This window comes from Nomascus leucogenys, chromosome 5, assembly GCF_006542625.1.
Source record: "Nomascus leucogenys isolate Asia chromosome 5, Asia_NLE_v1, whole genome shotgun sequence".
NCBI lineage: Eukaryota > Metazoa > Chordata > Mammalia > Primates > Hylobatidae > Nomascus > Nomascus leucogenys.
The window spans coordinates 75,681,694-75,694,818 of NC_044385.1; the positions used below are offsets into that span (position 1 = coordinate 75,681,694).

The 13,125-nt window shown below is 41.9% G+C and overlaps 1 protein-coding gene across 10 annotated transcripts in view; it reads left to right on the forward strand.

The window, feature by feature from the left end:
* Positions 1–13,125, forward strand: part of LOC100593118 (SET domain bifurcated histone lysine methyltransferase 2) — an 86,905-nt gene that overhangs the window by 45,572 nt on the left and 28,208 nt on the right. For 7 of the 10 annotated variants that reach the window (XR_004030169.1, XR_004030168.1, XM_030813402.1 and 4 more), the window contains 4 exons: positions 1,737–1,830; positions 4,403–4,743; positions 6,928–7,016; positions 12,095–12,297. Coding sequence is in view for 7 of the 10 variants with exons in the window: in XM_030813402.1 (XP_030669262.1) it covers positions 1,737–1,830; positions 4,403–4,743; positions 6,928–7,016; positions 12,095–12,297 (727 nt within the window). In the remaining 3 variants the exon portion in view is untranslated. Of the gene's footprint in view, positions 1–1,736; positions 1,831–4,402; positions 4,744–6,927; positions 7,017–7,901; positions 11,202–12,094; positions 12,298–13,125 lie in introns of those variants that run through there. The other 3 variants (XM_003270089.3, XM_030813408.1, XM_030813410.1) reach the window with 3 other exon arrangements.

A 13,125-nucleotide genomic window follows, 5' to 3' on the forward strand; every position in this document is an offset into this window, starting at 1 on the left:
GTGAGCCACCGTGCGCAGCTGCTGGGGCCCTTCTGAGATATAAACTATTGCCTTTCTATCCTTTACTTAGCTCAACTTGTTTGTGTTACTTTATAGTGTGTAGAATTTCTTTTATCGTTTTGGAATGGTGGACTGTGGAAATGCTAGGACCATGTTCTGTTTACTTAGTATCATCCACGGCAGTTGGTGTGTTTCCAGCTTGGCTGTATGAGGAGAATGCTGGTCATGATCTGACAGTGTGCTCCACTGAGACCAAGAGGTATCCCATTCTGAGAGTTTGTGGGAGAAGCTAAAGTCTTCAGGAGTTAATAGTGATATATAAGAAAAGGGACAAAGTAATTTAGGTGAAGGAGAACAAGGTTTTTGTTTTGTTTTTGTTTTGTTTTGAGATGGAGTTTCACTCTTGTTGCCCAGGCTGGAGTGCAATGGCACCATCTCAGCTTATTGCAACCACTGCCTCCTGGGTTCAAGTGATTCCCCTGCTTCAGTCTCATGGGTAGCTGGGATTACAGGTGCCTGCCACCATGCCCAGCTACTTTTTTGTATTTTTAGTAGAGACGGGGTTTCATCATGTTGGCCAGCTGGTCTCAAACTCCTGACCTCAGGTCATCCACCCACTTTGGCCTCCCAAAGTGCTGGGATTAGAGGTGTGAGCCTCCCGGCGGAAGGTTTTAAGATGTATGAGAAAGAAGAGGTGCAATTTTAAGAAAGAATCATCTAGAAAACAGTATGTTATGTGGTAGCCTCTGAGGGTACTCTTTGCATTGTGAACTAAGAAGATTAGTCAGAGACTGAAACGTAGAAGCAGAGAAAGAGAAAAGAGAACAGAGAGACATAATGGTAGCTTACTTTAGGGCTTGTTGATGAAAAGTAAAAACTCTGCTTTAGGTGTTACGCAAATATTTGCCCTCTGCCTGGTAATGGTACAGTAGCTACCTCCTTAGGGTCAAAGAATTATGAAAAGATTGGCCATGGTGTCACACAGACCCATGTTTAACCTCCAGCTCTGCTGCGTGCTAGCTGGCTGGTATCTCCATACATACATTTCTTTTCTCTGTAAAAAGGTAATAGTATATGTTTCAGAATTATGAGGATTAAATGAGATAAACATCAGCAACTTGCTTAGCATAATGCTTGGCATCCAACTAAGTGCTCAATACATGTTGATCATTCACATACTGAAAACTTTCATAATAATAATATGGTCAATGTGTATTTAACACTTAGTTGGTTGCCAAGCATTGTGCTGAGTATATACGCCTCTTTTAAAGTTATCATTACTACTTAAAGTGACTGCAGTATCTACAATGTGTAAGCACTATCAAATTCGTTAACCTTTCTTTGAAGTAGAAACTAGCCAATGAGTGGTTTTCATCTTTACACAACTTACAGTTGAAGCCAAATTTATAATCTAGTAATAACACTTTCTCAGTACTGAGATGATTAGAATTGGGGGATACAGACAGGGATGCATTAAGATTTTAATTCCCAAAGAATTTCTTGACAGTCTTTATAGCTATGGCTTAATAAAGCACCTAGAAGTAGAACAGAGTCAAAGGGGATGACACATGTTGACTCCATTAGTCTAAAGACTCCTTATGATATCAGCTTTGAGGCTTTTCAAAACAAATCTAGTACATATAGCCTATGATGATTGACACTTGATGAAAGAGGCCTAACTGCTAAATACTTTTGCCTGACCTGGAAAGTAAAGACATCTTCCTTGTTTTTTTAAGGAATTTGTTTCCTCGGAGTCTGTCACTCCAGAAGATAATGATGGATTTAAACCACCCCGAGAGCATCTGAACTCTAAAACCAAGGGAGCACAAAGTAGGCTTTGTTTCTTCTGTGAATGCCTACCTCTTCTGCCTGTTTCTCTGTCTCTTGCTCAATACCTGTAGCTCATTTTCTTAGATTCCATAATAAACATGCTGCATTTGTCAGAAAGGTTACAACTTGTCTACATAAGAGATCAGCAAACTATTGTTTGTGGGCCAAATTTGGCCCTCTACCTGTTCAGTATGGCATGTGAGCTAAGAATGATTTTTACGTTTTTAAATAGTAGAAAAAAATCAGAAGGTGATAATATTTTGACACTTGAAAATTATATGAAATTACAATTTTAGTGTCCAGAAATAAAGTTTTGGCCAGGTGCAGTAGCTCACGCCCATAATCTTAGCACTTTGGGAGGCCAAGGCAGGAGGGCTGCTTGAGGCCATGAGTCTGGGCAATGTAGCAAGATCTTGTCTCAACAACAACAAAATAGCCAGGTGTGGTGGTGCACACCCGTGGTCTTAGCTACTCAGGAGGCTGAGGTGGGAGGATTGTTGAGGTCAGGAGTTTGAGGTTACAGTGAACTATGATTGTGCCACTGCACTGCAGCCTGGGCAATAGAACAAGACCCTGTCTCAAAAAAAATAATAAAATGTAAGTTTTATTGGAATACAGCCAATTTACATTACATATTGTCTGCTTCAACATTACAGCAAGAGTTGAATAATCACAACAGAGACCACATGGCCAGCAAAGCCTGAAATATTTGCTATTTTGTCTTCTACAGAAGAACTTTGCTGACCTCTGGTCTAATTGCCATTAGTGACTTGATGCATGGCAAGAGGGGTGGGCTGGAAAACTCTGAGTCTGTGTGGTGCACAGGTGTTGTCCGTGGCTTTGGAACCATTGTGCAAAGCAGCCACTTTCAAACTCTTTGTAGACGCCTTTAAAAATAAACACAGATCACTCTCCTGCAATTGCCTAGCCAATACTGCCACAGAGCATACTCAGCATGACTCTGGCAAAAGGCTAAAATATTGCCACCCTGAGTCCTTGTGTTTCAGAGTTACTAGTCCTTGCCATAGTTAATACTACAGCTGGACAAACATTGTTTTTGGTACTTTTGCATTTCACTGTGTCCTTCACAAGGAGACATTGCTGAGAGATATCTATTTGTGAAGAATTGGTGAGCCACTGCTGTCTCTTCCCCCCTGCAACCGCAGCTCTTCATCTAATATTAAAGGATGGAGGTTGGAGGAGACATGGCAGTTCCTTGATAGAAAAGGTCTATCAAGAAAGGGGATTTTGTGTATTAATTTTATCATGCATGTGAGCCACAGTGCATACCTTTGCTTTTGGTTCTTTTGCCCTTTTCATTGACTGCTACAGTATATATAGCAGGTACTCCAAAAGTCAAAAGTGACATACTTTTTGTATAAAAAAATCCAAAGTTGTATTATGGCTTACATGTAACCCATGATTAAAATATGAGTACATGTAGGAAAAGCAGCCAGCAACAACAGTGATGATTAAATCAAGAGCCTCAATTTTAGACAAGTATAATTTCTTTGCGCCATTGAATTAGGTGGTCCAAGTGGCTTTGTGGCTCTTTTAAAATAAGTAATTTATACGTACTTCATCTGACATGCATTCATATCTTTTTTTTTTTTTTAAAGAGAGACAGCGACTCATTCTGTCACCCAAGCTGGAGTGCAGTGGTGGGATCATAGCTCACTGTACCTTCCAATTCCTGGGCTCAAACAGTCCTCCCACCTCAGTCTCCTGAGCAAACAGGACTACAGGCACACACCCCCTTGTTGGCTAATTTCTTTTTTTTTTAAATTTTTTTGCAGAGATGGGGTCTCACTTTGTTGCCCAGACTGGTCTTGAAAATTCCTGGCCTCAAGCATCCTCCTGCCTTGGCCTCCCAAAGTGCTGGGATTACAGGCATGAGCCACCATGCCCAGCCATATTCATATTTTTGAATACTCTCAAAAAATTATTTTCCTTATTGGATAAGAAAAACGATTAAGCAGTGCATCTGCTTTTAAAGGATTATTGTTTACAAAAGTGTAATTATTGAATGGTCATCTAGTAAAACACCAAACACTAACATGTGCAAAACCCCTAGTAATACAGTCAATACAGTTATCACTGCTGGGACCTGTGGAAGGTGACTCCGTCAGGGTTAGGCCTTTTATTGGCAGCATAAAGGCCTAGAGTGCCTCCAAAACACCCACTCTGTTACATTTGTTTAGAATATACTTAAGTGCAGATTCCAGAATTAAAGAGAAGAAAGTCAGTTTATTAAGAGTAGAGATTAAATATAATAATGAAGAAGCAAGATGTAGATTCATAAAAAGTCTTGTTACGTAGTAGAAAGAAGGCAGACTTTGGGATTCAAACATTTCTAGGTTTGTTACCCCAGTTCTCATTATTGTGGGTCAGATGAATTCCTTAATCCCTCAGAGACTCAAAGTTTCCTTTATACAATTAAAATAATACTACCTGCCTAACACATTGTAAGGATTGATAATTAAAGCACCTAGCATCTAATTAGTGTTGTTAATTTCAGCACTATTGCTCAGCAAGTATATTTCCTGATGTTTCCTTCCAAAATGTCTATTAGAGGACTCAAGTTCAAACCATGTTGATGAGTTTGAAGATAATCTGCTGATTGAATCAGATGTGATAGATATAACTAAATATAGAGAAGAAACTCCACCAAGGAGCAGATGTAACCAGGCGACCACATTGGATAATCACAATATTAAAAAGGCAATTGAGGTTCAAATACAGAAACCCCAAGAGGGACGATCTACAGCATGTCAAAGACAGCAGGTCTTTTGTGATGAAGAGTTGCTAAGTGAAACCAAGAATACTTCATCTGATTCTCTAACAAAGTTCAATGAAGGGAATGTGTTTTTATTGGATGCCACAAAAGAAGGAAATGTCGGCCGCTTCCTTAATGTGAGTATAAGGGCTGAGATTCCTGTTTCTGAACAACTGTTTTTTTCTATGCTACTTAACAAAATTATGAGGAAAATAAGATAAACAGACTCTAAAGTCAGACCATCTGGTTAGAATTCCAGTCCTCCACTTGTATACGGTTGGATGTTTTACTTGACCTCTGATATCTCATTTTCTACCTCTGTAATATGGGGATAAATGATAACTGTTTCAGGATGTTATGAGAATCTAATGAATTAACATTAAGTGCTTAGAACAGTGCCTAGCACACAGTAAACATTTGCTTTTAAAAAACTGTAAGAAATGGTGTATAAGAAGTATTTAAATATATCAGATTTAAATAAGCTCACTTACCTGAGTTGAAAAAAATGTATGGCTAGGAAGTTATCAGTGAAATTAAATGGTGGCAGATATGTCCAAAGAATACTGCAGGGATTTAATGGTGTAGTAATATGGAAACATTGCCACAATATACTGGTTTTTTGTTTTTGGTTTTTGGTTTTTTTTTTTGAGACAGAGTCTCACTTTGTCACCAGTGGCACAATCTCGGCTCACTGCAACCTCCGCTTCTGGGGTTCAAGCAATTCTCATGCCTCGGCCTCCTGAGTAGCTGAGATTACAGGCGTTAATGAATCACGTGATGAATGTGTGGAGATGGCAGCTAGTGGGCAACAGAGCAATACTGGAATAGTGCTAATATGAGGAAATGGTATCATCTATTTAGAAGCCTCAGAACGACGATACATAATGGCTATCTTCAGCAAAGAAATTTGTTGCTTACAATATCTCCTCTCCAACAGGCTTGTTTATTACAGTGATGTAAAAATTAGGTTCTGTACATCTTCATATTAAACTTACTTTGTGAAAACTTTTTGTTAAAAAAAAAAAAAAAAGCCATACCTTGAGAAGTACTGTGCTCCTGTTCCCATGCCCCGACTCCACCACCTTCTCTCTGTAGGTCATCATTTTTATTCTTTTTTGAGACCGAGTCTTGCTCTGTCACCAGGCTGGAGTGCAGTGGTGTGATCTCCGCCCACTGCGATCTCCGCCTCCTAGGTTCAAGCGATTCTCTTCATCAGCCTCCTGAGTAGCTGAGATTACAGGTGTGCACCACCATGCCTGGCTAATTTTTGCGTTTTTAGTAGAGACACAGTTTCACCATGTTGGTCAGGCTGGTCTCGAACTCCTGACCTCAAGTGATCTGCCCACCTCAGCCTCCCAAAGTGCTGGGATTACAGGTGTGAGCCACCGCACCTGGCCTTTTCTCCCGCCCCCCCCTTTTTTTTTTTTTCACATAAAACATAGCATATTATATTCACTGTTCTATACTTTGTTTTTCAAATTAACAGTATATTGGGCCAGGCGTGGTGACTCATGCCTGTAATCCCAGCACTTTGGGAAGCTGAGGCAGGCAGATCACTTGAGGTCAGGAGTTCGAGACCAGCCTGGCCAACATGGCGAAACCCCATCACTACTAAAAATACAAAACAAATTAGCCGTGTGTCGTGGCACACGCCTATAATCCCACCTACTTGGGAGGCTGAGGTATGAGAATCACTTGACCCCAGGAGGTGGAGGTTGCAATGAGCCAGGATCATGCCACTGCACTCCAGCCTGGGCGACAGAGTGAGACTCCGTCTCAAAAAAAAAAAAAAAAAAAAGTACCTTGTGGCAATCTTTCCATATTAATACCCAGAGCTTCTCATTGTTTTTATTTGTATGCTTTTGTTTATAGCTGCATAGAATTCTATTGTGTACCAAAGTTTATTCAACCAATCTGCTTTAGGCAAATATTTGGGTTATTTCCAAACCTTTAGCATTAAAAACAATGCTCAATGAATAATTACACATGGAAACATATGCAGGTGAATCTGTGGAATACAATTCTAGATATGAGATTGCAGAATCAAAAGACAAATGCATTTATAATAATGATAAATATTAACATATTTTATAGGGGTTTGTCCCATTTTTGCATTTCTGCCAGCAACATAGAAGAGAGTCAGAACAGGGCTTTTCTGAATGGGTTCCCACTATTAACAGGAGCTGTGATATTTTATACATTAACAAAAAAAGAACAAAATCAGTGTGATATATTAAAAACAGAATGGTTTTCTAATGCAAAAGCACAAGGCATCAGACTTTATGCTATTTCTAACCTTTGTGTTTATTTTTATTTAACAGCATAGTTGTTGCCCAAATCTCTTGGTACAGAATGTTTTTGTAGAAACACACAACAGGAATTTTCCATTGGTGGCATTCTTCACCAACAGGTTTGAAATTGATTTTGCTTACTTAATTCTGAAATTGTGACTTTAAAAATAACAGTAGAGGGCTGAGTGCTGTGGCTCATACCTGTAATCCCAGCACTTTGGGAGGCCACGGTGGGGAGATTGCTTGAGCTCAGGAGTTTAAGACCAGCCAGGGCCACATGGCGAAACCCTGTCTTTACTAAAAAAATAGAAAAAGTTCACCAGGTGTGGTGGCCAGCTACTCGGGAAGCTGGAGTGGGAGGATCACTTGAGCCCAAGAGGTAGAGTTTGCACCCTGTCTCAAAAAATGATAATTACAATAGAAAAATATTTTAAAAAGATATATACTATAGCCCCAAATATCTGGTACTGTAGAATATTCAATTATTCTAAACTGTTCAAAGATATGTACTATAGCCCCAAATATTTGGTACTGTAGAATATTCAATTATTCTAAACTGTTCCTATTCAATAAGATTTTGCATACCTGAAATTTCAACTCTTATTCCCATTTAGAATGAATGCCTGAAAGGGCTGAAGATACCAGGTATCACCCAGTTCCACTTGGGATAAATGATGCAGAGTGCTACATAATCTTTAATTCAGAGCTATTCCCCAGCTACTTCCACACTGCAGGCCTCAACACATGACTGGGTCCCACTGTTGGCAAAATACACTTCCTTCCTCATATTGATAGGTTCCTTCTTACTTAACATTTTAGTAGATTTGAAATAAAACTCAAATGGTTATTCTTAATAAAAGGTCATTCCTAATTGGTGGATGTTGGGTGAGAGAACAGATCATATTTTTGAGGATGGTTAATGTTAATATGAAAATTGATATAATTTGGTTCATTGGTAGTTATTTAGGGTATTTTATGATTCTTTTCAAATTTCTACTTTCTAGGTATGTGAAAGCAAGAACAGAGCTAACATGGGATTATGGCTATGAAGCTGGGACTGTGCCTGAGAAGGAAATCTTCTGCCAATGTGGGGTTAATAAATGTAGGAAAAAAATATTATAAATATGTAACTAACGCCTGTTTGTGAAATTAGCTTATCAGGCTGAAATTAAAGCCATGCAAAAGAAGGTCTAGGTCCATCAAGGTAATTCCCCTCCATTTTCCTTTGTCATGGGGTTCATGTTTTATTTCAGATTTTATTTGTGTGACTTAGAAATTCTAGGAACACAATTAGGATATTTTCATACACATAGGGTATCTTGTTCACTGCTGTGCTACTTTACGTAAGTAGGATGGAAGTGTATATTTTATATGAAATACCACTGTACAATTTATAATTTATTTACAAATTATATATTAAGAGAAACAAATGTCATAACAGAACTCAGCTGTTTCTAATTGCTTTTGTGACTGTTACCTTTTAGTTCATGCCCTCCCAAAGAGCTAAACTTCACATTTTTACCTACAAAATTGATTTTTAATTCCTGGCAAGTCATTTACCATTATGAGCTACAAGGTGGGCAACAGCGCCTGAGGAACTAATTTTATGCATATTACTCCCAAGTATTTTAACACTTGTTGGAGAAGCAATATCTGGATCGATAAAACACTGTCCCATCAACCATTTGAGTGGGGAGAGGGAGACGCTCTTCTGTAAGTAAGATTCTGGCAAACTCTTTGAAATGAGTCTTCTTTCCCACAGATTTTCTCTACTCTTTCAATACAAACAGATAGGAGAAGAGGGAATAGAAACCCAGAGGAACTTGAGTATTTTTGTTCTAGATAGAGTTAGAGATACAGTTGTTGAAAAGGAAACCTAGAAATTAGTCACACGTGGCTTTTATAGGCCAGAAGTAATTGTACTGGGCAAAAATTTCACTTAAAAAACACAAGAAGTCCAGGTATGGTGGCTCAGACCTGTAATCTCAACACTTTGAGAGGCCAAGGCAGGCGGATTACTTGAGCCTAGGGGTTCGAGACCAGCTTGGGCAACATGGCAAAACCCTGTCTCTACAAAAAATACAAAAATTAGCCTGGCATGATGGCATGTGCCTGTAGTCCCAGCTACTCAGGAGTGAGGTGGGAGGGTCATTTGAGCTCGGAAGGTCAAGGCTGCAGTGAGACATGATTTCACCACAGTACTTCTGTGGTGCCACAGCCTGGGCAATAGAGCAAGACCCTGTCTCAAAAAAAAAACAGCACACACACAGGAAAACAATTCTGAACTGTGAAATCTGAAACAGCCCCTTGGTATCTCCTGGGCATGATTTGCAAGTCGTTTTTTTTTTTTTTTTTTTTTTTTTTTTTACAGAAAAAAGGGAAAGTAAGCACTTTACCGTAGGTTACTTGTCCCTGATCATCTATCTAGTGGAAAAGGGGACTGGGAAGCCCAAGCAGACTGGGAAACCAGATAGCTAGGAAAGGGAGCAAAACATAGCGCAGCAACCTACAGATGAAGAAAGTTGAGAAATTCATTTATTCACCATAGAGACGCAGGAATTTCAGGCAATGCACTAAAATGAAGTGGGGGGAAAAAAAAACTTGATCAGTACAGGAACTATTTTTGTGCAAAAGGGAATATTATGGATCAACCAGTATTTCTTTGAGCTCTGCCTGTGGAGTCCATTTGACCTTTAGAAATATGAGGTATTCTGTCAGTTTTATCTTCTTGGAGAAATTTCTCCTAAAATCTTGATTTCCTTTAGTCTGACTGGTTCATAGCTGTCATCTTCCATCAGTACCCCAGAGATTCACTTTGTCTCTTATGTGGGATCTGTTTCCAGTTAGATCCTATTATTTTCCTTTTCCTTGGTTTACTCTTCCACATATTGGTAAAGCTCTTCCAATAGCTTTTGAAAAGGAAAAATGAAAAGTAAATGTTTTGAATCTCTGTGTGTTTGACAATGTCTTTATTTTACCCTTACACTTGATTGCTGTTTTGGTTGGCAAGGTATAGAATTCTTTAGTGGTCTCCATGCCCAATTTTGAAGACATCTGCTAGCTTTCAGTGCTGTTGCTGTGGAGTCTGAAAATCTGTCTTCTGGCTTCCAGGGTGACTACTGGAAATTGAATGCCATTCTGTTCCTTCTCTTTTGCATATATAGTCCATTTTTATCTCTCTTGAAGCTTATAGGTTTATCTTTGTCTCAATGTTCTGTCCCTGTTAAGAGTCCATTTTCATCCTTTGTATTAGGTGCCTGGTGGGATCATTCGGTCTGAAACTAATGATTTCCCATCTCTTCTCTCTTTCTGGAATTCCTGTTTTCCAGATGTTAGACCTCCAGAATTTGATCTCTAATTTTCCTATCTTTTCTCTTAACTTTCAGCTCTGTCTTCTTGCTAGGACCTTTTCCTAGGAGCATTTCTCAATTTAATCTTCCAGTTCATCTGTTGCATTTTATTTTTCTAGTCTCATATTGTCTCATATTTTTAATTTCTAAGAGCTCCCCTTCTCCGAATATTCTTTTTTTTTTAATAGCATCCTATTTTGGCTCATGGTTGCAGTATTTTATCTCTTTGAAGATGTTTGTGTGTTTATGTATGTATATGCACACACGTATACATACACATACATGCATGCATCTCTGTATTCTTTCGGCGTAATCTGTGTCTTCCAGGGTTTGTTTGTTTCCCCTGTATGTTTGTTTTAGTCATTCACATGATAGGCTTTCCTCAGAGTTAATGGTCTTGGTAGTCTACTCATATTTAAGTGTAGAACACCAAAAAGCTTACTGTAAACTGAGAGTGTGGTAAAGGGCTCTTTGTTTTACTATGACCTACCTGAGCTATTTTGCTGGGGAACACCCTAATGTCAGTCTCTTTATAAAGGGCCTTTCATTTTGGCCTGGCAAGAAATACTCTTCCATCCTCCTGCATGGAGGGCAAAAAAAAAAGAAAATTGGCTGCTAGGGTCTGCTCACTTCCCTGTTTTGCAGACCCCACACTCTTCTGCAATTCATTTCATAGTTGTCAAGACTATACAAATTGTCCTTTTTAATGTTTCTCTCTTCTGCTATCCCTAGTTGGCAGTCTTCCTCTTTACAACCTGCTGAAAGTGGAAGACCTCCAGTTTTCCTTTGAATAATTCCTCAGCAAACCACCAACTATTATATGTCTTTTTTCCAGAGCAACTTATTTTTTAGCTATAATTATATGCATTTATGTTAGATTCACTGAAAACCTCATCTTGTATGGTGCTCTGTACCCTATGGGTGCTAAATAAAGGCTTGCTACTGGCAACTGGATTTAGGATCGGTTAATTCTGCGTCCTTTTAAGATAAGCTTATTTAGGCCAAACTCGGTATGATAATTTTTTTTTTTTTTTTTTTTGAGAGAGTCTGGCTCTGTCGCCTAGGAAGGAGTGCAGTGGCGCGATCTTGGCTCACTGCAACCCCCGCCTCCCGGTTTCAAGCGATTCTCCTGCCTGAGCCTCCCGAGTAGCTGGGATTACAGGCGCCCGCCACCAAGCCCGGCTAATTTTTGTATTTTTAGTAGAGACGGGGTTTCACCATGTTGACCAGGCTGGTCTCGTACTCCTGACCTCGTGATTCGCCCACCTCGGCCTCCCAAAGTCCTGGAATTACAGGCGTGAGCCACCGCGCCCACCTGGCCAGTATGGTAAAGGTTTTAGGAGGAACCCTCAGGAGAGTGATTGTTTCTCCCGCTGAGTCGTGGTGGGGCGGGGGGGGGGGGGGGGGGGGGAGTAGGGAAGCCTGGCGTTTGGGGGTTTTTTGTTTGTTTGTTTTTGTGTTTGTTTTGAGACGGAGTCCCGCTCTGTAGCCCAGGCTGGAGTGCAGTGGCGCGATCTCGCCTCACTGCAAGCTCCGCCTCCCGGTTCAAGCGATTCTCCTGCCTCAGTGTCTGGAGTAGCTGGGATTACAGGCACGTGCCACCATGCCCAGCTAATTTTTGTATTTTTAGTAGAGATGGGGTTTCACCATGTTGGTTAGGTTGGTCTTGAACTCCTGACCTCGTGATCCACCCTCCTCGACCTCCCAAAGTGCTGGGATTACAGGCGTAAGCCACTGCTCCCGGCGTTTGGGTTTTTTAAGCTATTCAAATTAAGACTAGACTGGAATCTGGAGAAGTGTGCGTAACAACCCCTCTCTGCGCACCCAACTTTCCCCGGGCCGGCTAGTGACTCAAAGCGACAGCGCAGACTTAAGGAAACGAAACCTAGTGCAGCTGGGGCACTTCCGGGATCTCGCTATCCGGCCGCCACCCGCAGCTGCAGCACAGCTATGGCCCAGGCGTCGCCGCTCCGGCCCCGGCCCGAGAGGGTGCTCGGCGCCAGCAGCCCGGAGGCCCAGCCCGCGCAGGAGGCGCTCCTCCTTCCCACCGGTGTGTACCGCGGGGGCGGGCGGGCGGGCGCGGCTGGGCAGCGACGGGCTCGGGCAAGGGGCCTGCCTTCCGGTGGTGGCCGCGCCCCTACGCTGGGGCCGCGCTGGACGAACTTGGCTCACCACTCGCGTGCCGGCCGGTGGGGGGGAAAGAGGACAGGGCGTGGCCCGGGCCAGTTCCACAGGTGGCTCTGACTGCCCATGGTTTCGCGCGAGTGGTGGACATGCTTCGGTTTACCTCCCCCGCGGGTGACAGCCCAGTGCTTCCACCACAACCGACGTCAACTCTCCTAGCGCCCCTCCGCTCACCGGTAAACCAGGACAGTGGAGGGGCGCCCTGATGCGGTGAGGCAGGGGGCGGCCCTGAGGGAAGAACTGGGTCTCACGTTCACGGAGGACGTGACTGGAACCCGTCTCCTCCTCCCCAGTCGTTCCAGTCCTCCCCGGCCCTCTACTTGAGTGGGTGGGTCTTCTGATGGGTTCCTGCCCTTCCGTGTGTGTAGAGCTCCAAACGGTGTGCCAGGCTCAGGGCAAGGTCCTGAGCATACAAAGATGAGTTAGGCAGACCCTGCCCTAGAGACTCTGCTAGGCAACTTTAATGAGGAGATCAGAACCACAGAGGTACAGATGAGAGACTCCTGACTCCCAGTGTTCAGGGAAAGCTTTTTGAGGAGAGGATGGCTGGGCGTACCTTTTTTTTTTTTTTTTTTTTTTTTTTTTGAAAGGAGTTTCACTCTTGCCCAGGCTGGAGTGCAGTGGCGCATCTCGGCCCACTGCAACCTCTGCCTCCCGGGTTCAAGTGATTCTCCTGCCTGAGCCTCCCGAGTGG